General features: G+C 39.4%; 3 protein-coding genes across 4 annotated transcripts; all 3 read left to right on the forward strand.

Annotated features, from left to right (window-relative positions):
• Window positions 1-8,632, forward strand: LOC137979493 (uncharacterized skeletal organic matrix protein 5-like). Of its 2 annotated transcripts, none has more exons than XM_068826751.1 (6): window positions 1-169; window positions 2,283-2,557; window positions 4,119-4,233; window positions 4,682-4,724; window positions 5,863-5,989; window positions 7,255-8,632. In XM_068826751.1, exons 1-6 carry the CDS (start codon window positions 94-96, stop codon window positions 7,777-7,779), a joined length of 1,161 nt encoding a protein of 386 aa, XP_068682852.1. In that variant the 5' UTR covers window positions 1-93; the 3' UTR covers window positions 7,780-8,632. The 2 variants fall into 2 exon arrangements, with proteins under 2 accessions (XP_068682852.1, XP_068682853.1); XM_068826752.1 differs by lacking the exon at window positions 1-169 and adding an exon at window positions 1,207-1,326.
• A 1,430-nt stretch (window positions 8,633-10,062) lies between these two features.
• LOC137978972 (uncharacterized) lies at window positions 10,063-20,677 on the forward strand. The gene is made up of 6 exons (XM_068826105.1): window positions 10,063-10,287; window positions 13,418-13,692; window positions 14,546-14,660; window positions 14,877-14,919; window positions 17,740-17,866; window positions 20,153-20,677. Exons 1-6 carry the CDS (start codon window positions 10,212-10,214, stop codon window positions 20,675-20,677), a joined length of 1,161 nt encoding a protein of 386 aa, XP_068682206.1. The 5' UTR covers window positions 10,063-10,211.
• Window positions 20,678-23,281: 2,604 nt separating this feature from the next.
• LOC137978973 (uncharacterized skeletal organic matrix protein 5-like) lies at window positions 23,282-25,971 on the forward strand. The gene is made up of 2 exons (XM_068826106.1): window positions 23,282-23,370; window positions 24,395-25,971. Exons 1-2 carry the CDS (start codon window positions 23,308-23,310, stop codon window positions 24,905-24,907), a joined length of 576 nt encoding a protein of 191 aa, XP_068682207.1. The 5' UTR covers window positions 23,282-23,307; the 3' UTR covers window positions 24,908-25,971.
• Window positions 25,972-26,532: the final 561 nt, after the last annotated feature.

Below are 26,532 nucleotides of genomic sequence, written 5' to 3' on the forward strand. Positions count from 1 at the left end.
TATGAACTTGTCGCTTTTTAGCAAACATTTCCATCAGTGAAAAGCTAAAAGCAATATTCACGCCCTTCATCTTTGGGATTCATTATACTCGCCATGTTCTTGCATGTAATATGCTATTTGCTCCTCTTCGTTTTTTTTCCTGTGAAACGAGAAGGAACTCTTGCGATTGGTAAGTTATCTTCTCCTTTTATCCACGTTTTTGTTTTGGCGAATGGGAGCTTTTTCCACGTGCACCTCAACATAAAAAGCGTTACATCATGATTCAACTTGTTTTGGACTTCAAGTAAAGTAGCTTTTAATCAACACCACTAGAATTTGAAACCCAACGGGATGTCCCGTTTTCAAGGCGAGATTTGAACGCAGAGTCGGTATCCAGCTCCCGGAAAACTCTATGCCATGTCGCCTCCGTATTGTCAATTAAAGCAATTCTTTCTGCAAAGAGGCGTTTCTACATGGATATCCCACCCAAACTAATTGTAAGATATCAACTGTTACACTAGGGCCGTAACTGTTTCAACGAGATAACCTCTACAGAAGTATATCTTCTTCACTGAACAATCGCTCTCCCCACAACGGATAAGGATTATAAGAAAAAGGGGACATGATTACCAGCTTCCTCGAATAAGAACTGAAAGATTTAAAAAGTTGTTTATATGAACAGATGCCTTTCTAACTCGTTTACCATGCCTATGTTTCATAAATTAACGTAATGTTTTCTCTTTTTAACATATAAAACTTCACGTCACGTTGTTGAGTCTAGTTTTTAAACAAATGACTTAAATTTAAATTTCTGATTAACCACAGGGGAAAAAACAACGAGGAATGAATAATGTTTCGGTGACATTGTTGAAGAAACACTGACTCTTTCCTTGTTTACGGGGGACGCGCAACATTTTTGTTCCGAAAGCAAAGTCATTTCAGGAGATCAAGAAGCAGAATTGTTTTCAATTCCTCAGAAGTACTTTGGCGTGACGCGAGAGAACTGATTCCAGGTTTGCGCGCTATAACACCTCTTCTTCGCGGTTAGGTTTTTTTAGAAAGAGGCTTTTCGGATTTGCTTCCGCTCCGCTTATATTTCCGTAGCAGTACGTAATGAGTTGGTCGCGACGGGTTCGTAATCAAGCTGAAATGCCTTCCTTCTCTTTCTCGTAACAGAGAAAACTTTCGAAAATTGTGAACGTGTGATTAAGATTGAAATCCTTAGACCGCCACCCGAGTCTCGGTAAGTATAGCATCAGACAACCACATAGAACCTGGAAACTTAGGAGTCACTGCCAGGAGAAATAACTGAATAAAATGCTGGATTTGAAATGACCGCTGCAAAAGGTTAGATGATCTGCAGTCTTATCAGATAGTAAAGAAGAACAGTAGACTTGTTCGATTAACTGACCTCAAGCAGAGAGCAACGACTGCTAGGAGAACACCTGGCGAGACAATAGGTTTAATATTAATGAACAAAATGACAAAGGCGTGTTACACTTTGGAGCATTTCCTCGCCGTTCTCGCCCGAAAACAATGGGTTTTCACGTCGACCGGCTTCCAGTAATCACGAAATTAACGCAAAAAAGGAAAATAATATCTTTAGATAACCTTTTTATAGCCGTTGTACGTCGTAGTTCTTGCTTTATCTCCCAACAGAAGAATAGAACCCACAAAAATAACCATATACGAAGAAGGTCGCCATCTGTTCTAATATATGAGGGTTAAAAAAACGTGCATAAATACGTATATTTACACAGAAAAATGTGCTATAAGAATGGTAAATCACATTATTCCCGATTATAGTCTGCTTTGCTCTCACACACTGACAGTGATGAACTAACAGCGAGATCAAATTCAGAAGCGGACTTTCCCTAAGTATTTAATAGAATATGTATATTTCGCGAAGAGATTAGGGGTTATTTTTTAAAAAATGTCCAACGACTTGACGAAAATACCGACCAACACCCGGTGAAATTACACTTCCATTGAAATGTTCCGTTTTCAAACCACTTTTTCCTGGGCTTACCTTCGCTCAACACTCAATTTCGCACGAAAGAGGGCCTGGAAACGCGAGAATTGGTAAAATGATGCCGGAATTTCCGAAATTCCGTTCGAAGTACCTCCGGAGGTACTCCACATTTTCCAAACGAACTCTCCGGAAAGTAACTGTTCCATTTGGCATTTAACCAAAATTTCCGGGATTTTTGGCGCAATGTTAAGCACCCTCAAGGTTAATTCATATAATATGAATGTCGCCCCCAGAATATATTCTAAAATTTGCACGCTGTCACGTGGTACAGGATTAAACACATGGTATCACCCCGATGTGCGACAAGATGTGTTCGTAAAAGAAGACTCGCATTATCTGAATGTGTCAAGAGTTGGTACACACACGGTTGCCGATGACTTTGACTGCACTTTTGAATGTCTGAATCATCCCTCTTGCCTGTCCTTCAACCTGGCTGCATCAAGAGGAGCTGATGGCAAGCTCTGGTGCGAGTTGCTGTCTTCTGATCGACACAGAGACCCCGACGAATTTAGGGCCAACGCAACTTCGCACCACTTCTCCGCTAAGGTGAGATTTGAATAATAAACACAGTGTTCACAGCTCCTTTCCATTGGTACATAACTTATATTTAAGAATTTCATCGAATTCCTCTTCCAACCGGTTAGCCAAAGCATTTGATTGTCCTGTAACTTAACAACGGGAAAAGTGTTCAGAATGGAATAATAGAGCCTAGAAGCTCGGACAATTGTCCTATCTTTAATTTAAAAGTTGCATATATAATTCATTTAAAATAACGCCTTAATATATGGTTTTCTGAACCTTTACATAGAGATTTGTTCTCATAAGAAAACAATCGTTTCGTTGAAACACCAGTTGTAAAAAACAACACAAATACTGCAAAAATTAGCCAGCAGAACGTAAAGAACACGTCAGGAATCTATAAAGCAGATTGATGCCCTCTAATGGACCTCTTTAGCTTGTATGTTTTGTTTTCCCATTTCATACCACGTGATGTTACCCTAGGGAACAGTTTCTTTCAAATGTCGTCTTATGCGCGTGCATATGTATGCATAACTTATGAAAAAACAAAAGGAAAATTCCCTTTGGAACATCACGTGATCTGAAACGGGAAAACAAAACGTACAAGCTAAAGAGGTCTATTCATACGCTGACCACTCGTTACCACGTGACCGCTATCAAATTTACACACATTCACTAGGTATAGCAATACTCGCATATTTCTCCATATGCCGATGTAAACCAGTAAAAGGATTGATGTGCATATGTTGTCGGTCAAATCCGGTCTCTCCCCCCCCCCCACCCCCCGAAACAAAAAAAAAAAAAGATTTGGAAACGTCCATATCTTCCCACACGCGCTGTCTTACGTATCTCAACAAATGTTATTGTTTGGTGTCATCTTGTCGCCGGTTTCTACATTCATACACTTACCCTTTCAGGATGAACATTACAGCAATTACAACACAACTTCGACCCCAAAGCTCTGCTCTCCCTCAGTCAAGAGAAGAGCTCTGGAGAATCCTGAAACAAAGTGTCCTCTCATTGGCTTTCGTGAAGAACAATCAAAAGCTTCTCTAATTGGTGCATTCATGTTAGCACGAGGAGTGAGCAGGCGCCGTAAGGTTCAAATAGCCAATTTTTGGCTATGAGAACCCTACGGCGCATGATCTCCTACATAGAGATTCCCAGACCCTTGGGTAGATCCGAGGCTCTGGTGACGAGAATAGTTACAACATAGTAAGGGAACAAAGTACTGTTCTGTGCTTTTACCGGTACTCGAGCTTGGACCTTCCAGGTCTATAGTCCTGTGTCTTTACCACTTCACTACCACGACGAACATGCTAACCCATCACAGTTCTTTTCATTATTTACTTTTCTATAATAAGTCAATTGATATCCATATGTAATCACCAAAATTAATCCTAACCTAACCTAATTTTTCTCTAAGCTTAATTTAGGCTCCAAAAAAAGTTTCTTCAATACATCTAAATGCGTATCAACCTAGGTAAAATGAGTATCACCAATTTAACCCAAGTAAAAACGGAAATACGGAAACAATAACCGAAACTCGGTCATTATGTCGAAGTTAAACGATTTTTTCGTATTTCAGACCCAGTGTGCTTTTTCACCTTGCCAAAACGGAGGTACATGTGTACCAAACGTCAAAAATAAAATTTTCCGCTGCGACTGTAAGACCGGTTTCACGGGATATTACTGCGAAATAGGTAAGTATGTTTTTCAGATGTCGCTTATATCGAGGTCACTGCTGGTGGTTACCAATCAGTTTGCGCTCTTATCTGTGATCTAAATGGCATATAGACCTTATTCATAAATGGCGGTCAATTTATAATTCTTTTGTCGAAGTGCAAATTAGCCTACCAAGCCTCGATACCATACAGGGAATTGAAAATAATTCTTGCTCTAAAACGAGGCTTGGTAGGCTAATTTGCACGTGGACGAAAGAATTATAAATGTGATCGCCATTTATGAATAAGGCCTATGTTTTGTGCTGAGAGTATTGATCAAGTAGACAATCTTTTTGATTTCTATTTCCATTAGGTTTTTTTTCTTCTGTCATTTTGACAAATAAATGGCTGTTGAAAGCCGACAACAGAATAATTTCTCTGGCGAAAAGCTTTGCTTAGCAGTCAATCGTTTTTGTTTCTCTTTCAGCTGTGTCATGCAAAGCCCTGTTCGAAGCTGACAAGCAGAACAAGTGAGAAAATTTTTTTTCTAAAACACCAAAGAAAAATCTCGCTACTTAATTTGGACAAGAGCAGTGCGGTCTCATACTAGATTCTTCCAAATAAGCCTTATGAATGATTTTGAAATTTGCTCAAAATTCACCACCAAGCCTCGTTCGCACAAAATTATTCACATCATCTGGACATGCAATACTGTTTGCACGTGGTTTTTCTTTACAAGTTTGCTCCTTTGGGATTTAGCTCGTACTAAAATTTACAAGTTTGATTTTCGAATTCGAGGCTTGGTGGTGAAATTAGCTAGTCAGACGTCATCACGCATAAGGGCTATTCCCTATATTACGTTACTATAGCGACGACTCTTGCACTACCAAACGCCTTTAAATCAGGACAGAAATGGCAGACTGTAGATGCAAACGACAAGTAAAATACCCATTATGGTACCAAAAGAGCACTCAGGCGTAGATGATAGTTTTAAACGCGATCGAGAACATTATAACAATCTAGACGTTCCATGAGCGTAAACTGGGCTGCCTGTGGTACGTGTTAAATAAGCTCGGAAGGCACTGAGTTGGGTGGTATTGAACTGCAGCGTTCCAGTCAATTTTTTCAAGTGGGGGGTCATTAAGACTTTTTGCGGGGTCACCCACACGCCGCGCCAGCAGAGGCCCTTTGGCTCACACGTCTACACGTTGATTTATTTTGTAATGTCCTGTCCCGTTTTGTGGTATTTTGCTTTTTTAAGCTCAAACGAGCAAGGTAACTTGATCAAAGGCGACCGCTGAAATTGGTGCCACTTTCGATTTTGCGATTCAAAAACCGCAGCCAAAAGTACAATAGCAAAAATCCCCAAAATTTTTTTCGCTGATTGTATCTTTTTATATTTCGTGGGACGAAATTAATGTTGTTGTATTATCGCAAATTTTGTTTGCTGATGGCAGTTTTTTAATTCTCGATCGACACTTCCAAAAAACTACCTTGTGCTCTTCCTAAAATTGTGTATTAATATTTATTTACTTTTGCGTCAATATTATTTTGCATAAAGCAGGCTAGCAAAATCTGTACCTTGCTTAGTTCGTATTTTTGAGCGTTCAACCCTTCAAAACGCGATTATTACATGCATCGTTAATTTCTAAAGTGTCCAATTTACAGATTTAACACAAGCGTGCTTGCCACACTTCAATTGGACTCTGGGCTAACTTCCGTCTTGTGTCACTTTGGAGATTTCGGATGCGGAGCTGGAGCATGGACACCGGTAATGAAGATTGATGGAAACAAGGTATTATATTGTGACTTACTCCAACCGGCCTTTGCTCCACGGATCACTGATAATTTCACTTTCACCTTTTACAAACATACCAGCGTGCGAACTCCGACGCATTTTTGGCTGTCTCTGCGCAAGCCAAAATCGTAGAAACTCTGCATTGAAGTTAAATCTAATCAACGGTTTCATTCTTGAAGTCATTCGGAGCTAAGAAACACTACACTGAATATGAACTAGTTACCTGTTGTGATACAGTGCATACATACTTAATGTACCACACCAGGAGCCCATCACCCGGAGCGTGCAACTTACTTATTTTCGTGCAACGGCGTTTTCACAAGTGAGGTTATTTTTAGATTGAATTTCCCGCTAATGAGACTCCCACAGGAGCCCGATGACCAATCACAAGAAATTAAGCTGACGTCATAGGGTCACCGAACCGGAACTGCCTTTGTTTTTTGACCTAATTCGCGGGAAGGGCTAGTCTAAAAATAAACCTACTTTTGAAAACGCCGTTTCACAGACGCTGTATGGAAGTTGCACGCTCCAGATGGGCTCCTGACCACACCCAATAAGGGCTTTTCAGGGCCAATGAAACGGGCAGAACAAAACAACAGCTTTTTAGAGAGGGAGGCCATTTGACTATTTAAAAATGCACCTCGGAAACTGAACCACGTATTACCAGTGGTCAGAAAGCGGGATCTCTGCCCTATCCTACAGTAAAAGTCAAGGTGCGCATGTCTATTTAAGACCTAATACGTATATGGGAATAGAATCGAGCACTTCTGAGAACAAAAATTATAGAGATTTCAGGGGTTCAATATTTTGTCAGACGAGAAATACAATTGAGGTGCATTCCGGTACACAACCCCGTTACCATAATCGAAACTTTGGTTTTTTTAGTACTTGAAGTGTTAGCAATAACTTTAAAAGCTAACCACACTCAACAAGTGCCTAGGCTTATCGATGCGGTACTGGTATTTCAATCTACTAGACATTTACTTTTAATGTATGGTCGTTCTTTTTTATTTACTATTGATATTGTTGATATTGTTGTTGTTGTTGTTGTTGCTATTGCTATTGTCCATTCTGATTCCAAATAGAGAATTCCTTCCTGGAATTGGTGCGTTGCTTAATTATCCCAAGCCCCGAATTAAATAATGTCTCGAGCTATTTGTACTCGAAACGAGTCAAACGCCACTTTAACCGTCCATAATTACGAGAACGTAATTTGAATGTCTGATCCTTTTTATTAGAGGTTTTCTCCTATTTTTTAACAGCAAACTTTCCTTTACGATTCGACATTTTGGAGCAACAATAAATCTTACAACCTTCCTGGAGGACAGACTGGGTTCGACACACAAGAAACAAAGTTACCAACTTACTGGAACACATCCTTCAACAAGATCTGTCTCGGTATGAAGATCTCTGCCGCACAATACCCAAATTTCGTCGTTATTAACAAACGGGCTGATTCTCTCTATTCGCTGATTGCCGATGGGCAATATCGCAACGTAAAACTTGGCCTGGCTAAATGGAAGAAGCTAATTGGCCCACTGGCTTCCTTACAAACAGGTGCTTGTCTAATAGAGGGTTTTAATGTTATGTGTAGCTCTACCAGAAACTCCAAGGCAAGAATTGGCGTTGTTCGTAACAACGAGGACAAGTGCGATTCTTGTGACTCAAGACTCGGCTTTGGCACTGGAGGTCATCCCGACACCACCAATTCGTGTGGAAACGAGGCTGTGGCTAGTAAAAACGGTGACAAGCATATCAAAGCTATGGGATATATTTTGGTGCAGTAAAGTGCCTCCAAAGGGACTTCTATAACGGAGACTCCTCTAGGGCCTTTAAAAATCTAACAGTAATGCAACGTTTCTCCGTACTCCGTTCTCAGAGTGACCAAGCTATTTCTGGACGAGTTTTTGAATAAGAACTTACTACAGGAAGTTTCGGATCGCAAAAGTGATAATGATGGTTCTACACGGTGAATGAATTTTATTGTTTTTTGGTTCATACTCTTCTTTTCCTCATCTTGCATTATAAAATAACTCAGATAGTACGCGTGCTTTCATTGGTCAATAGCTGTGTTAGCATGACAGTATCATAAACGTGGTTGTGAGTCCACGCTTTCCGCTTTCCCGGAGGACGTTATTTTATGACATCATTCCAATACCTTTTCCGAGTATGCATAACCTGATCTAAATACTTGTGGGGTTGGGAGAATTCTCGAAAATTTTTTTTTTGTTTTCAACAAAATACAAAGCCTGAGAATTTAGATTGTCATCGCTTGTCACTCGTCATTTCGTTTATACAATCAAATAAAGGGCATTTGGCTGGATTTCTGTGCTGTTTACATCGTTTTGAAGCAACTTGAACGACAGATGCATTTTTTTTAGAAACACTCTTTGGCCATCCCCTTTTTTTTTCTCCGTTTAACGTCGTTTTTAAGCCATTTTTTATGTCGCATAAGAGGTTTGGGGGTTGATCGCTGTCTTAATTTTGCAACAACATCCACCAACTTTTCCGCCATATTGATTTTGGGTTCACGTCTTGTTGTTTTCCTGGCTCCACAGCTATGATGCTGGGGTACCAGGCCTCCGAATCCGAGAATGGTTATGATCTCGTTTTAGGTTTTTTTTCAATCCGACCGACCGACCGACCCAATATCAGGAAAAGCATTCGACGGTAAACGAAAAAAAAAGGATGGCCTTACCAAATAAAATTGAAGCAAAATAATACCTTTCTGTAGTGGAATAATGAATCTCTTATTCGACGGTTTAACATATAATACTCCCGGACATTTTGCTCATTGCTCGTACTGCGCAACTCGCAAAATATCCGCGCGCATTATATCGTATAGGCCGATACACGCAGGAGCTTGCTCCTGAAACACGCTCCCGGGTAAGTATCCCAACCAGTACACACGAAGGACACGACGAGGGAGCTGAATGATGAAACAACCCGATTGGGGCATGGAAACTTTGAAAGTGAGTTCGCAATGAGTTGTGGATGAAAAAAATAAGCCGATTTGATTGGCCAACTGGAGACACGTCATGTCACGGCAAGCAAATTTCAGTATACACCAGGGAGCTTGCTCCTGAAACAGACCCGTGCAACAGATTTGCCCCTGGAGCTTGCTCACTCATATCAAACCAGTTTGATATGAGGGAGCAAAACTCGGGAGCAAAAGTTTTGTTTCGCAACATATTTTTTCGCTAGAAATTGTTGGTGCAGACGAGGGAGCTTTGCTCCGGGAGCGTGTTGCAGGACCGTGCTGCGGGAGCAAGCTCCCTCGTGTGTACCGACCTTAAACCATCGAATAAGATGTATTTATCGCACTGGTTTATCGTCAAATTGCTAGAAACATCTTTTGCTCAGAATTTTCCCCATTAAATTCAGGATCCGTTAATGACAGAAATCCCAGAGGTAAGTTAAACTCTTTCTTTGACGGTATCACAATCTTCTTAAAGCTATTTTCAGTGGCAAAAGGCGAAATAAAATGATTCTGCTTCGGGAAGGAACAAACTGAACGTTGCTGGTAATTCTCCCAAAAACCAATTAATTATTACATTTTGACGTATGATATACGATAATGGACTACAAAGCTAATATTTAAAACTAATAATATTTAAAGACCTATGGCAAACGTCGAACTTTTCATGTGTCGTTTTAGATTCGGCACTTGAAAAGTTCGACGTTTGCCCTAGCCCTAAGTTTAATATTGCAGGTAAATACTGTGACACTTCAACACAAGAATTATTTACTTCGAAGGTATCAATTTTCAGAAGTAGATGACAAAAAATATTTAGCAGATGTTCTCATAAATCAAGTCGTTTCTGTCCTTCGTGCGGAACGCTCTTGAGTATTTTAAATACTTTATCAAGGAGTTTGCAAGACTTGTTAACTCCCTATCGAATTATCGTCAAACTTTTTCAATTTCTATCTTTTTCAATAACGGAAGTTAAACTCATGTTGTCAGTTATGAACTTTCAGTGGCGCTGAAGTTTCCCAATTTTTAAAATCATATGAGATTATTGTCATCAATATTTAATAAATTGGTTCCTCTGACAGTCATTGCGCTTGTGTTAGGTAGGGTGTTGATAAAGAACGAAGCAAGCATTTAATGAGCGTGGTGTGATCTTGTGGGTTTTTAGCAAACATTTCCACTGATCATGCAGTGAAACCTAATAGCAATCGTCGATCTTGTACGTATCGTCGGGATTCATTACTCACCATGTTAACGAGTGTCACATGTTATTTTCTCCACTTCGTTTTGCTTTCTGTGATACGAGAAGGAATTCGTACAGATGGTAAGTTGTCTTTTCGTTTATCCACGTTTCAAGTTGTTTCTCTCCCGTCCTGGATTTTTTTCAGTCTTTTTTTTTTTTTGCGAAGGAGAACTGTTTCCACATATCTACATAACTACCATTCCATCATGTTTAAGTGTTGTTTTAAGTCAAAGTAAAATAGCTTTATCAACACTACTAGAATCTTTACTCTTTAACGTATCGTCGGGATTTAACTTCAGACTGTGTCAGTCATTTACTCACCATGTTGTCGCATGTCATATGCTATTTTCTCCTCTTCGTTTTGTTTTCTGTGATACGAGAAGGAACTCGTGCGGTTGGTAAGTTATCTTTTCCTTTATCCACGTTTCAAGTTGTTTCTCTCTTGTCCTGGGGTGAATTTAATAAAACTTTTACACGTGTAATTTACAAGTGTAGCCATTGTTTTAGAGTCTGAGAACAATAGCTACACTTGTAAATTACACGTGTAAAAGTTTTATTAAATTGACCCCTGGAATTTTCTTTCAGCATTACTTTTTTTATTTATTAATTTTTTTTGCAAATGAAGACTTTTTCCACATATCTACATAACTACCACTCCATCATGTTTCAGCGTTGTCTAAGTTAAAGCGAAATAGCTTTATCAACACTACTAGAATTTGAAGCTTTCATTTGCGTGTTCGTGTGCGTTAAGGAACCCCGCTGGATACTCCCTAAACAAAACGCCATGTCACCACCGTATTGTCAATTAAAGCAATTTTTTTTGCAACGGGGCGTTTCGACATGGATAATTTTTACTTGAAGATATCAAGTGTAATTAAAGAGAAGATAAAGGATGTAACTTATTGTTCAATAAGATAACTATTAATATGGCTTATTACAAAGATCATCGTCTTCAAGAATTGCTCCCGCCAAAAACGGTTACACCAGCGTCCTCGGATAAGGACTGAGAAATTCAAAGAGTTGTTTATGACCAGATGCCTGTTTAAATTTATATAACGCGGTTACCTTGGTAATGTTATTTATCTCGTAAAGACTTTAAAGCCTCACGTCTGTTGAGACTAGTTTTTAATAAAGACTTTATATTGAATTTCTCGGGTCAACCACATGCACGGAAAAACAACGAAGAATAAATACTGTTTCGGAGCCGGACACTGTTGAAGAATTCCTTAACTTATTTGCGAGGGACGCACAACATCCGAAAGAAAAGTCAGTTGACGATATCGAGAAGCAGAAATGTTTTCAATTCTCAAAAAAATTCTTTGACTTAAGCCATTTTAGTTTCAATACTAATAAAACGCAAACAGCGGTTACAAACATTTGCTTGAAATGCATAACTTTTATAAACTTAACGTTTCGTATGTTACAACATACATCATCAGAAGTGATTATTATTCAGTTACAGATAAATTTAAATTCAAAAATACAACTGTACGGACTGGAAACTAACGAAATTGATTGACATAAAACGACAAGAATATCCTAATAATAGAGATAAAGTTTCTCACTGCCACGTTTTCATTTAAGGCTGGCTTAACATCACGAATCAACAGAGACTCTTTAATTTTGCAATGCATGTCTGATCGACCAGTTGCAAATATTTCAAAATGATCCCACTTAATTCTATGTTTGGTTAAGAAAACATGATCAGCAATTGCAGATTCGTGACAATTTGTCGGTTAGAGCTTTAAAATGTTCTGTTTTTCTGTCACGTAATCGGCGTTTCGTTTTCCCTATGTAGAAATCATTGCAATCCCAGCAGTTTGCTCTGTACACTACTTTTGACCTGAAGGAAGGAGCTACAGTTTATCTTTGTAAGGGAAAAAAGACTTGATTCTTTGGGTGTTCTGAAAAACTATTGTGACGTTGAAAATACCATAGAATTTGTTTATACAAGCCCTCAGCTGTTTTGTGAGGTGTTTGCTGTGATGACCTAAGAAAGGTAGAACGATAAGAACTTCTTTTTTCTTAACTGTTTGTTCAATCTATCAATCTTTTTTCTTAACTGTTTGTTCAATCTATCGAAAGAAGACATTCACCGGTCTTTCACCAAGTGAGACTCTTTTACTCCGCGTAAATACAAAATAAACCTAGTCCGCACTTTGGCTTATCGCGCGCTGCATTAGAATTTGTTCGTCACCCCGATTGTTACAGTCTGCCCTAGATGACCTCTAGAGGATTTTGTTACTTAATGGCTACCCTATGGGAACTGTTAAATATCATATGAATGATGTCATTGAGAAACATCAAAATAAGCCAAAAGATCCTGTACAAACAGTTAAGAAAAAAAAAAAAAACAGGCAAATTCGGATTTTTTTCCTCTCTGCTTGTTTTTTCCATAGGAGTACGTTATGAGTTGGTCCCGGCTAGTATAATTAAGCTCAAATATGTTTCTCCTATTTCAGTCGCAACAAAGAAAACTTTCGACGGCCAAGCGAGCCGCGGTTAGTATAGCATCGGACAACCTAAAAGAAGATCGTGGGCCGAGCCTGGAAACTTAGGAATCCCTGAATCGCTGAGAAATGATTGAAAAACTAAAGAAAATCCTGGATTTGAAATGAAAGCTGCAAATATTTTAGATAACGTTGTCATAGAATCCATAAATGTCCACGAAGAAGGTTCTAATACACAGAGATTAAAAAAAGAACGCATAGAAATGCGTATAAGAATGCTAAACCATGTTATTCCCGATTAAGTTTGCTCTACTATCACACACTCGTGATGAACTAACTAGATCAAATTCCGGCGAACTTTCCCCAAGTATTTCGAATATGCATAGTTGTGCAGAGCCTGGTGAAGAGTCGAGGTTAGGGGTGCTAAAATTACGGTGGGACTGACCATGCATTCTCTAAGCGATTTTCCAAAAATACTTCAGTTGTAATGCTCTAGTTTCAAACCTCTGTTTCCAGGGCTTAACCCGGAAATTCAACAATCGGTTAACTTGATGATACAGGAATTTCCGAAATTCCGTTTGGAGTACCTCTGGACACATTTTCCAAACAAACTCTCCGGAAAATGACTGTTCCATTTGGCATTTAACCAAAATTTCCAGGACTTTTGACTGAATGGTATGCCCTCGAACTTAATTCATATGATATGAATGTTGCCCCCAGAATTATTAATTCTAAAATTTGCATGCTGTCACGTGGTACAGGATTAAACACATGGTATCACCCACATGTGCCACAAGATGTGTTTGTAAGAGACGACTCGCATTATCTGAATGTGCCAAGAGTTGGTACACACACGGTTGCCGATGTCTTTGACTGCACTTTTGAATGTCTGAGTCATCCCTCTTGCCTGTCTTTCAACATGGCTGCATCAAGAGGAGCTGATGGCAAGCTCTGGTGCGAGTTGCTGTCTTCTGATCGATACAGAGACCCCGAAGAATTTAGGGTCAACTCAACTTCACATCACTTCTCTGTTCAGGTGAGATTTACGAAAGGGAGAAGTGATCCAAGAAATTATCTCATTTGGGAGCAGGTTCTCCGAACTGAATGGCTTCATGGCTCAGTTGTTAGAGCATTGTACCGGCATCGCAGAAGTCACGAGGTCGTATCCCGTTGAAGCCAACTGACTCTTTCAGGTGTCTATAAAAGACAATTGCTTAAATTGTCCAGTTATGTGCGACGATCACTTCGTCCTTTCGTCTCGAATTAACCCACGCTTCATTTAACGTGAGATTTGTATCCTTGCTTAAATTTCGCATATGGAACCGGGCGGCCAAAACAATTGTTGTTCCTATAACAATGTAGAAGTGTCCAAAGTCGGATAATAAGGCATCGTTGCTCAGATAATTATTCTGTGTTCAACTTACACTGTAAACGTGAATAATTTATTTAGAATAACGTCTGAAGAAGGTTGTTTGTATCCTGACATGAAGAGTTGCTTCCACAATGAAAACAAACGTCGCGTTAAGATCGTTGAAACACTATTTGTAAAGGCAACACAAGTACTTCAAGAATTACCCAGCAGCACGTGAAAAACCTACACGTCAAGAAACGTATAATTAGCTGCTCGACGTCCACCATTTCATGGCATGCGCTAACAACTTGGCTCGGTTCTCCAAGCACTTGTGATCACGTGACTGCTATCAAATCTTGACATGACAATACTCGTATCTCAGCATGCTCATGTCAACGAGTAAAAGGATTGACGTGTATAAAAAATAATAACAAAAACAAGTTCGAGAAAAACAGAAAGAATAACCGAAACTCGGTCATTATGTCGAAGTTAAACGATTTTCCGTAGGGTATAAAAGACGATTTCTTTCCCATTTCAGACACAATGTGCCTCCTCATCTTGCCAAAACGGAGGTACATGTGTACCAGACTTGAAAAATAAAGGTTTCCGCTGCAACTGTAAGATCGGCTTCACGGGAGATAACTGCGAAATAGGTCAGTATTTGATGTCGCTTTAAATCGAACTTCTGGGGTTACCAAGCAGTTTGCGTCCGTACCTGTGATCTTCTGAATGGCATGTTGGTACTGAAAGTGTTGATCAAGTAGCAGCAAGTTTTTCTGTTTTCTATTACCATTAGTTTTTTCCTCTGTCATTTTGAAAAGAAACTGGTTAAATCACTGTTGAACTAGCTGTTTTTGTTTTTCTTTCAGCTGCCTCATGCAAAGCCCTGTTCGAAGCTTACAAGCAGGACAAGTAAGTGAATTGCATTTCTTTTCCGAAACACTGACGAAAAATCACTCTATTTTCATTGGACGAGAACAGTTCAGTTTCATCAAGAGAAAATGAAGGGACAGAGAAGGAGGCTCCCGGTCCAGCCCTTGGGATATGTCGTGTCCACGAAAGTTATTTTTAGACGAGCGGAAGTCTTCCGAGACGTCCGCATGCAGGCCAACCTCGGTCCGATGTTTGAAAGAAAATATATATTGATCAGCCTTTCACGTGCGCCATCATTTTCTCTTTTCACTAAGAACCTGAGAGCGAGGCAAGACTGCGTGCGGACGTCTCTATGGCGACCAAACAAGCATAACCAAAGGCCTTCAAATCAGAACAAAAATGACCGACTATAGTTTAGCTATTCTTAATGCACAAAACGTAACAACCAAAACAAAACATAATAAATTATGATAAAAGAACAGCACTCAAGTGTAGTTGAAAGTTTTTCAGAAGGAAACGCGATCGAGAACAATATAAACAAAAAACTCGGGGGATCTCCTCTTTCCTTTTTCACAACCAAATTTATTTACATTGTTTTTCAATCCGGAAAGCGTTTGAACAAGCGATAAATGAATTTCAGAATCGCGTAGTTTTCTTTTCAATATCTCGGGCGCCGCTTCGTTTTGCGGGTTACAGTTGCCCTGTTGATACAAAACAAAGCCTTTTTCTGGAAAATAATAGGGAAACCGTCACAAGTCACAATTATTCAAGTGAAACAACTGAGTAATTTTCTTCCCCGATGTAGTTCACTTGAAAATGCTATTTCATGGTATTCTTTCTTCTTTTTTGACACTATAAAATGCTGGTTGTCACGAAAGGACTAACAGAAGTCAATTTTGCACAAACAGCTTGACCGGCGACAATGATCTGCACTAGGACATGGTTCGAGTAAATTCACAGGCGAAGCCGTGTGGTCCAGCGGTTAAGGCGCGAAATTTGCACGTGCATGCTCCAAGAAAAACCACGTGTGACATTTTCTTATGTTTTAAACAACTTATATATCAAACAATTACGGGAGTAAAGGAATGAAGGGAGTAGTTTCTAAAGAAACTGTTGTGCTGCGTCGCTGGAGAAGTAGAGTACAAAAATTTGGTTTTATTAACGGAATTGATAAATGTGAATTGACCACCGTACAGGGATTCTACAAACTGACGTTTCGAGCGTTAGCCCTTCGTCAGAGCGAATCGAGAAATTATGGGTCGTGTGTAGTGGAGTAGGAGCTACGCTAGTGGTGGTAACATGGCAAAGTGAAAAATAGGATACATTAGTTAAATGAGAAGCGTTCGTTAATACCGTGGGGATTAAGGGTACCGATTTGGAAGATGAATTTTTGTTCCAGATTCTTGCGGCTTTCCGTCGTACCTTGATGTAGGGAAAGGCCGCAGATAGCCATGTGTTTTTTGGAGTGGTTAGGGAGATTAAAATAACGAGCGACTGGCTTAGATGCATGCTTGTCATTCTTCTCAACATCGCCAAGGTGTTCGCGGAATCGGTCGCCTATTCATCTACCTGTCTCGCCAATGTATAATTTATTTCATAACCTACAGGTTATGCAATAAATGACATTTGCGGAGGTACATGTGAAACGATCGGTGATCTTAACAGATCGCTTAGATCCCGATATTTTGCTAGTGTTAAGAGTGAAAGGACAAGTTTTGCATCGTAAGAGCGCGCATTTGAAAGTGCCGGGTTGTTAGTTAGTTTTGAGCGTGCTTCTAACTAACGCGTTTGAATGAAATAACTCAGTGGAGGTTGCGAAAAGACTCTACCAGTCTCGAAATCATTTTGGAGTAATTGAAAGTTATTAAGAATGATACTTTTGACTGCGTGATTATGAGGATGGAAAGTGAGGGTGACGAAACGTACTTGACAAACGTACCTGACGAAACTTATACCGGACAAACAAATTCTTTATTGCCGCTCCGAACTCCGAAGAATGACAGGGATGTATCTAAGCCAGTCGCTCGCCATTTTAATCTCCCTAACCACTCCAAAAAACACATAGCTATCTGCGGCCTTTCCCTACATCAAGGTACGACGGAAAGTCGCAAGAATCTGGAACAAAAATTCATCTTCCAAATCGGTACCCTTAATCCCCACGGTATTAACGAACGCTTCTCATTTAACTAATGTATCCTATTTTTCACTTTGCCATGTTACCACCACTAGCGTAGCTCCTACTCCACTACACACGACCCATAATTTCTCGATTCGCTCTGACGAAGGGCTAACGCTCGAAACGTCAGCTTTTAGAATCCCTGTGCGGTGGTCAATTTACATTATCAACTCCGTTGATGAAAGAAATATATCACACAGTAGTATGAAGGTCTAAATCTAAAGTCTCATAGAACAAAAACCATTGCTAAATGAAATCTTACTGGAAGCGCCTAAAGAAGGCGTCCATTCGAATATGTACTCGAGAGAGCAAAATTATGGCAAAGGAACGGAAACCATTTCACGCACAACGGAGTTATAGAGTCATGTAGGGGTGTCAAGTCCATTTTACACTCTTGATTATTATATTTTGTTTAGTTTTGTTTACATTGGCTAACGACATTTTTGTTTTCATAATTTAACGTAACCCCCCCCCCCCTTTTGTATTTTTCAAACACCCCCCTTTTATCTCTAATTTTTTTGGGGGACCCCCAATTTATCATCGGGTTCCCCCCCCCCCCCCCCAACAAGTTTTTGTGAACGCTCCCTTATGAACACAACGTATTTGCTTCAAATACGCGTGTTCAACCTTTCAAAACGCGATTATCGAATGCATAGTTAATTCCTAAACCGTCCAATTTACAGATTTAACACAAGCGTGCTTACCACACTTCACGTGGACTCCGGTCTAACTTCCGTTTTGTGTCACTTTGGAGATTTCGGGTGCGGAGCTGGAGGATGGACACCGGTCATGAAGATCGATGGAAACAAGGTACATACAGGGCGTCAAGTGACAAATGCCACTCAGAAAATAGGAAAGACAGTGGCATACATACACTTATTTGTTCTAATATAAAATATATTCTTAAAAAAGGGCTTTCTTAAAACTGTTTGGGTCTTTCAAACTTGCGATCTGCAGCAAGACTATTTCATTGCAATTGATTGGTTCCCCGATAATAAAGAAAGCTCTTTGTCTCATTGGCAACCTACAATCAGTAGTGTCAATGCTTCCAGATCCCCTAGTTTCCTACCATGAATATCAAAGCGTTTGAGAAAATTGTTAGATAAGTACTCCAGGGCCATTCCATTCGTACATTTAAAAGCCAAAACAAAATCAATAAACAGAATTTTGTCTGAAAAGTTTAACCATCGAAGCCCCCCCCCCCATCGGTTACTAAAAAAAAAAAACGTTCTAGTTAAAAAATTCTAAAATTTACAAACGAAATAAAAAGCCTAAATAACAGACAGCGGTCCGTTGCGCCTTAAAACCGCTAGTTTTCGGAGTTTTGGCGGAATAAAATGTTGCCAGAAGTGAATGCTTGCCAATTAGTTAGATCTTTTGCGCCGCCAGTTTGCTTTCGTAGCAGTGGTCAGCGTAAACCACCAATTAACACAGCCTCATTGTCATTCCATTTTCCGCCATTTGACCTTTCAACCGACGTCAAGCTAGCTGAAGAAAATCATAATAATGCAAAGTTCTATAGCAGGATTTTTTTAAAAAAAGCAAGCGCCTGAAATTACTGTCATGTTACACTCATAATTCTTCCTAGCAATGTTAGCTCAGCTAAAAAACGGCAAAGCGAATTAAACTACTAGAGGATATTAAAAGGACAAAAACTGCATTAAGTTAGATTTTTATTTGTCTCATCATTTAAAGATTTATCATACTACAGCCCTAACCCTCTTAAAAGCATGTGTTATACATTGTCTAACATATAAAGATTGCGCTTCCTGTGCATTTCCGTCTGACATGTGCACCCCCCTAGCCAAAATCCTAGATCAGCCCTTGTGAACCTACTGCAGCTTATATACACAGTGATTTTAATGATTAAAAATTAACTGAAATTTATATGGAAAACAGCTGCTGTGTGGCAAGCTTGCCATCCAGCACAAAATTCTCTTACATTTTGCAAACTTTCAAACTGCGCTCCAAAATCACGCACTAAACATCAGTGCCCTCAAAATTCACATTCTCACTAATTTCATCACGCTCTTTCTATTTCTGACATCTATATTGTACCAAGACCATTTTTGATGATTGAAAGGTCATCTGACACGGTCATGAAAAGGCCGGCACATTAGCCAGAAATTCCCTTGAATTTAAGTCATGCGCAGTCAATTTTCGTTAAGCTAGCACTTCAGAAGCTGAATTAAATTTTCTTAGGTTCAAAAGTTTATTTAAAGTTACCGCATCTAAAATTACACCTTGACCTTTTTTAGACATAAAGTAGGTTAACACGTTAAGTATATCCGAACAATTATGCGGTGTGTAAACACGAATTTGTTTGTAATGGTTACCACTCTTAACAGCTATCACAAAACGCATAAGGCTGAAAAATATTTGAACTTTTTCTGAATAAAATATTGCTATAAAGACAAAGATACAACTGTTTTTAAAGACATGGTATATTAATAAAACAACCATTGTTCGAAAACAAAGAGATAGAAATTGGATTGAATTACTTGCCTTCTTAATTCCACATGGCAACTGCACAAGCACGGAAATGATCTTCCAGACTCCTCTATATGCTACCAGAAAAAAACGGAGAAAGTTTGGGCATGAGTTTCAGAAGGTTATCATTTCAAACAGGCTGTGTTTTTTTTTTTTTTTTTTTTGGCGAAAAGGTTTCTTTTTTTAAAAAAAAGAATATACCAAATTTATTATGAACTTTATCTCAAATATTTCAAAATGTTCCCCTACACTAAGTAAAACCCTAAAAATAGGAAAAAATAGAAATTTCTTGAACAATAGGAGAAAATGGGAAGCAGACCAAAAAATATTTAAAAATAGGAACTTGACTCCCTGGAGGTATTATATTGTGATTTACTCCAACCTGCCTTTGTTCCATGAATCGCAAGGCTTCCTGCACCCTCCCCCTAGATCCTCCCCTGGCTAATGTTGTCGCTGGTCGCTAATACAGGCAGCAAATATGCGAAGCCCCGAATGAAATGATCCTTCCAGAGTTAACGTACTCCAAACACGCTATTTCAACCGGCCATTGCGTAGCTTGAATGTCTGATTCTTTTAGTTAGAGTTTCATTCCTTGTTTTTGTATAGCAAACTTTCCTCTACGATTCGAGTTTTTGGAGCAACAAGAAATCATACAACCTTCCTGGAGGACAGACTGGGTTCGACACACAAGAAACAAAATTACCAACTTACTGGAACACATCCTTCAACAAGATCTGTCTCGGTATGAACATCTCTGCCGCACAATACCCAAATTTCGTCGTCATTAACAAAAGCGCTGATTCTCTCTATTCGCTGATTGCCGATGGGCAATATCTCAACGTACCACTTGGCTTGACTGAATGGAAGAAGCTAATTGGCCCACAGGCTTCTTTACAAACAGGTTGTCAAAAGGAGGGGTTTAATGTTATGTGTAGCTATACCGGTAACTCCAAAGCAAGAATCGGCGTTGTTTGTAACAACGAGGTCAACTGCGATTCTTGTGACTCAAGACTCGGCTTTGGCAGTGGAGGTCTGAACGATACCAGCAATTCGTGTGGAAACGAGGCCCAGTACGGAGGTGACAACGGTGACAAGCATATCAAAGCTATGGGATATATTTTGGTGCAGTAAAGGGTCTCCGAAGGGACTTCTAGACGCTGTAATTATCACTTAAGTAGAGAGTGCTATATTTGCTAAGACAGAAAAGCTTGCATATCAGCAAAGCAGTGATCGACTGTTTTAACTCAAACCCCTCTGAAGTCTTCAAACCCTTACGCAAAGGAATTTTCTCAGAGTGACCAAGCTGTTTCTGAATTAGTTTTTGAATGAGAAGTTAGGAAGTTTCGGATCTCAAAAGTTCTGCATTGTGACTGCTTTTTTTTTTTTTGTTCCACGTATTGTTTTATAAAATAGAGAGATTAAGCATCACGTTTACGGCAAACTAAAATTTGCATTTTGCCAAAAGTAGAGGAAACTCGTTTGATATGAGCTCATTTCTTGGCTGTTAGCAGCAGGTATCAAGTGACTTTTTTAAAGAAAGAAACGAGTTCGAATAACATCATTTTCATGCTTTTATGACAAGCAGCAGCCCACCGTTTCGCGTTTGCCGTTTCACGTAAACGCGATGCTTAATCTCTCTAATATTTCAGATAGTGCGCGTGCTTTCATTGGTCAATAGGCGTGTGTGCATAACACTTGATAAACATGGCTGTCACACCACGCTTTTCGCTTTCCCAGAGGACGATATTTTATAAAATCATTGGAAGACTTTTTTCGTGTTTGCATAGTCTGAAGAGTTCGGAAGTTAGTATTTGATTTAAAGACCTATACAGTTCCCTCACAACAGAACTTGGTCTGCGCAAGACTACTGAAGCTGCATGCATATATGAATCTCAAGTATACTTGCCACCAACCAGTCTTCGGTGGTAATCAATCCGTGTAAAAAGCATGATGCCTTTTAATTGCAATAAGGTCGTGTGTTGATGAACCAATGTGTAAACAATGACTTCAGCAAAGTTTCCTTTACAGTTGTAGTTTAATCAAGTATTTAATTTGTCAGTGTTGTTAATTTGTTTTGAAATGAAAATTCAGTGCTTAAGTGATAATTTAGTGTCGCTCTGTCTTGCATGACCTCCCGTACTTATACATGAATTAGTAAACATACTGAGATTTTCGAGGTTCTATATTGTGAACCTTTTGCGTCCTTCTCAGGGCGATTGAACGTTACACTGAGCGATATTTAGTAAAGGACGAAAGCAAAGGCACGGACACTGAGATAAGTATATGTCGGCCTTTTCAACCTTGTACTGGGACATTGTTTTGCAACTTCAAAACGACATAAAAATATCCGATTCCGGCAGTATAAAGTTGTCAGAACTGTTCATTCGTGGCTCAGTTGTTCCTTAGCATTATTTTCAGTTTCTATGATTATTTATGTATGACTTATGGTGCTTTCCCTTTGTCAGAACTGGACGCCCAGACGTCCTTTCAGTTTGCAACGAAAATGCAACAATTTGAAGGAACAATTGCATCGATAAGTCCTCGCATTCTTCTAGAGAAGTAAATATTTCAACCTCGAAGTGTGTCTTTCCGGTAATTTGAAGGCGTTGTAGAGTTAGTCCTTCCAAATCTCTAGTCTGGCCGGTTAGTCCTGTCAAATGGAAAGCATCCCAAGTTACTCTTCACAACATGTTTTCGGAATCGTTGTTAAAGGCTAGCAACGGGGAGTCTCGCAATTGGGAATTCCTCGAGGACCAGAGGACGTTAAACGGCTGCAACGATCAGAATCAATGTATTATCATTTCGGAAAAATGAGGAAATCATTTCTTCGACTACATCCGATAATTAAATGTGGCAAATTTATAACAGCGTAGTAAGAAACAAAATTCAGTCTTTCTGGAAAACTATAATGAGACAGAAACCAGCTGTATGAGCCATTTAAAGTGATTTTTACTAAAATTAAGCGCTCTTCACATTAGTTCTCTGTCCAGACCATTCCACCCTCCATGCCATTCCTTACTTTTTTTTCGGGATCATTTGCGGTCCAATATTCTTTCTTCTTTGTTGACAAAGTAAATTGGTGATTGTCGCAAAAGGACTTTAAAAATTAACCAACAGATGCCAAGTTTCCACACAGAGCTTGATAGAAGACAATGCTCTAAACAGATCAGATCAGATCAGATCAGATCAGATCAAATAATTTATTTAAATCAGCTCAAAACAACAAATAAAAAAGTTGAGATTTACAAACAACAAAAGTCATGAAGTTAAGTACAACTTTCTAGATAATGAGTGAGTTGGGATCATCCAAGTAGCAGTGGCTAATCTAGTGGATCACCTCAACAAAAAAGAAAAAGAGAGAAAAAAAAAATACATACAAAGTGAACTAATAGATACCAACTTGACCATGGCTCCAGTACTGTAGTATTAATTCACTGACGAAGCAGTCTGGTTCAGCGGTTAAGGCGCCAAATTTGCATGCACATGCTCCAATTTCAATCTGGGAAAACACTGGCATTGAATAAAACCTCGTGTGACATTTTCTTTTGTTTTACACAAAGTATATTGCAAACCCCCAAGGAAGTAATTACAGTTTCCACTTATGAACTCAACATATTTTCTTCAAATTAGGGTGTTTTAACCCTTCAAAACGCGATTATTGGATACATCGTTAATTCCTAACGTGTCCAATTTACAGATTTAACACAAGCGTGCTTGCCACACTTCACTTTGACTCTGGCCTGACTTCCGTTTTATGTCACATGGGAGATTTCGGGTGCGGAGCTGGAGGATGGACACTGGTGATGAAGATTGATGGAAACGAGGTATTATATTGTGATTTACTCCAACTTGCCTTTGTTTCACGGATCGTTGATCATTTCGCCTTTTACAAACATGCCATTGTGCGAACTCAGACAAATTTTTGGCTGTCTCTGCGCAGGCCAAAATCGTAGAAACTCTGACTTGAAGTTAAATTCCAATCGTCGTTTTCGTCTTTTGAAGTAGGTCGGAATCAGCCAGTCACTGCGCTGAATATGAACTAGTTGCCTATTGTAATACAGTGCATACATACTTGATTGACCACTCCCAATAGGGGTTTTTCAAGGCCAATGAAACGGACAGAACAAAAGGACAGCTTTTTAGAGAGGAAAACCAGTTGACTATTTACAAGTGCACGTGGAATGATAAACCAGGTACTTCTGCCGTGATCGACTGTAACCGACAGTAACCGACAACAGACCAAATCGGCTAACTCAATTCAATTCAATACCCAATTCAAATCTACTCAAGGTAAGATTCTTTGTATATTTCATTTGCATTATAATGTACTAGTATTCACATTTAAATGATATGAAATACCTGGAACAAAACGTTTTATTCCCAAAGGGTTTGAATTGAGTACAACATTGAGTTGGCCAATTTGGTCTATTGCTTATTTTCCCGCAAAACATAGTTTAAAAATATATACACTTTTCTGACACTGACGGTGGCTAGGTCAATTTGGGTAAATCTCACTCTTGGTTTAAATTTAATATATGGTCGTTTTTTTATATTTAGTTTTGATATTTTTATTGTTGTTGTTGTTATTGTTATGGCTATTGTCCATTCTGATTTTAAATGACGAACTCTTTTCTGGTACAACCGTCAAACCTAATTTTGCTGATCGCTAATGCAATCAGCAATTAGGGAGTTGCTTACTTATTTGAAGTCCCGAATTAAACGATGACTCCAAAGCTATTTGTACTCGAAACGAGTTAAACGCCTGCTTAATCGGCCATAATGGCGAAAACGTAACTTGAATGTCTGACCCTTTTTATGAAAGTTTCTTTGCTTGCTTTTTTTTTCCAGCAAACCTTCCTCTACAATTCGAGTTTTTGGAGCAACAAGAAATCCTACAATCTTTCTGGAGGACAGACTGGATTCGACACTCAAGAAACAAAGTTACCAACCTACTGGAACACACCCTTCAACAAGATCTGTGTCGGTATGAAGATCTCTGCCGAACAATACCCAAATTTCGTCGTGATTAACAAAAGCGCTCATTCTCTCTTTTCGCTGATTGCCGATGGGCAATATCACAACGTACCACTTGGCCTGGCTGAATGGAAGAAGCTAATTGGTCCACAGGCTTCCTTACAAACTGGTGCTTGTCTAATGGAGGGTTTTAACGTTCAGTGTAGCTTTACCGGAAGCTCCAAAGCAAGAATTGGCGTTGTTCGTAACAACGGGGCCAACTGCGATTCTTGTGACTCAAGACTCGGCTTTGGCACTGGAGGTTATCACGACACCACCAATTCGTGTGGAAACGAGGCTGTTCAAGACAAGCATATTAAAGCTATGGGATATATTTTGGTGCAGTAAAGTGTTTCCGCAAGGGCATCTCGACGCTGTAATCAAGTAGACAGTGCAATATTTCCGAAGACAGAAAAGCTTCCATATCAGCGAAGCAGTGATCGACTTTTTTTTCAAACCCCTCTAGTCTTGAAAAACCTTACATGCACAAAGAAATTTTCTCAGAGTGACCAAGCTATTTCTGGATGAGTTTTTGAATAAGAAGTTAGGAAGCGTCGGATCGCAAAAGTTCTGCATAGTGACCGCATTTTTGTTGTTGTTGCTGTTCCACATATTGCATTATAAAAATCTTAAAGAGTACACGTGCTTTCATTGGTCAATTAGGCGTGTGTGCATGACAGTACATGATCATGGCTGTCACGCCACGCTCTTGACTTTCCCAGAGGACGTTATAATTATTTTATAAAATCATTAGAAGACTTTTTCCGTGTTTGCATAGTTTGAAGAGTTCGGAACTTAGTATTTGATTCCAAGACATATACAGTTCCCTTACAACAGAACTTGGTTTACGCGAGACTACTGAAGCTGCATGCATATATGAATCTCAAGTACTTGCCACCAACTTTGCTAATACCGATCGAACTGCTCAGTATAACAATATAGTAACGGATCCGCTTAGTCTTTTGGGATTATCCTACTGTGTGTAGGACTGAAATAGAGATAGATCACTGGTCGAAGGAAAGGCCAAATCCACGAATGAAGATAGATTCTGAATCAGAAAACCTATTCAAGGGAACTTTGTAAAAGGGTCTGATTGATGAAGATAAGCTCTTGAATGATATATTTCATGATGAAGCTACGGTAGAGGACTTGTGTGAAGCTCTTAGAATGGTCGGGCTCATATACGAGACCATCACTCATTCACTGTCTGAATTCGGCCTCAGTATACAATTGAGTAACTTGCTGGTGTTTCTTTATTTCTTGCAAGTAATAGGGAAATCATTGTTCACATTCCTTGCCTCATTAGCATTCTCGTCCCCAGAGCCACCCGGCTCTCTTAGCCGCTAAAGGCTGAGCACGAAAACCAGTTCTTCCTTTTCGCGTGCGAAAGCCCCGCTGGCTAATAGAAACGATGGGATCTGGGACAGTGATGTAGCAGCTGATCCAAAGATAACTCGCCATTGGTTTGCAACCCTGACCCCAAGCAATAGCTAAAACAATAGAAAGAATGACATATCATTGTTTCCTGCAAGGGTTGCAAACCAATGGCCAGTGATCTTTGGAGCAGCTGCTACACTACTGGAGTGTCATCTGGGAAAGAGAATGTCTCATTAGCACAGGCCTATCGTTTTTGAGTCCGTCAGCCGAGAACAAAGTAATGAATATTGAAAGTGCGTTACATAATGAGATACGACTCTCTGAAAATTTGAACCCGATATTTCTTTGAAAATTCGAAATTTAAAACCGGAGAACGTATGGGATCATTAGCACCGTTGCACCCAAGAATTTACCAATTTTTGATGGCTAATAGCATAACTGGCTCGTTATCAAAGCCACTAAGTCTTAAAAGTCTTCGGTGGTAATCAATCCGTGTAAAAAGCATGATGCCTTTTAATTTCATTAAGGTCGTGTGTTGATGAACTACCGGTAATATGTAAACTATGACTTCAGCAAAGTTTCCTTTACAGTTGTAG

The sequence above is a fragment of the Montipora foliosa genome, chromosome 12 (assembly GCF_036669935.1).
Source record: "Montipora foliosa isolate CH-2021 chromosome 12, ASM3666993v2, whole genome shotgun sequence".
Taxonomy (NCBI): Eukaryota; Metazoa; Cnidaria; class Anthozoa; order Scleractinia; family Acroporidae; genus Montipora; species Montipora foliosa.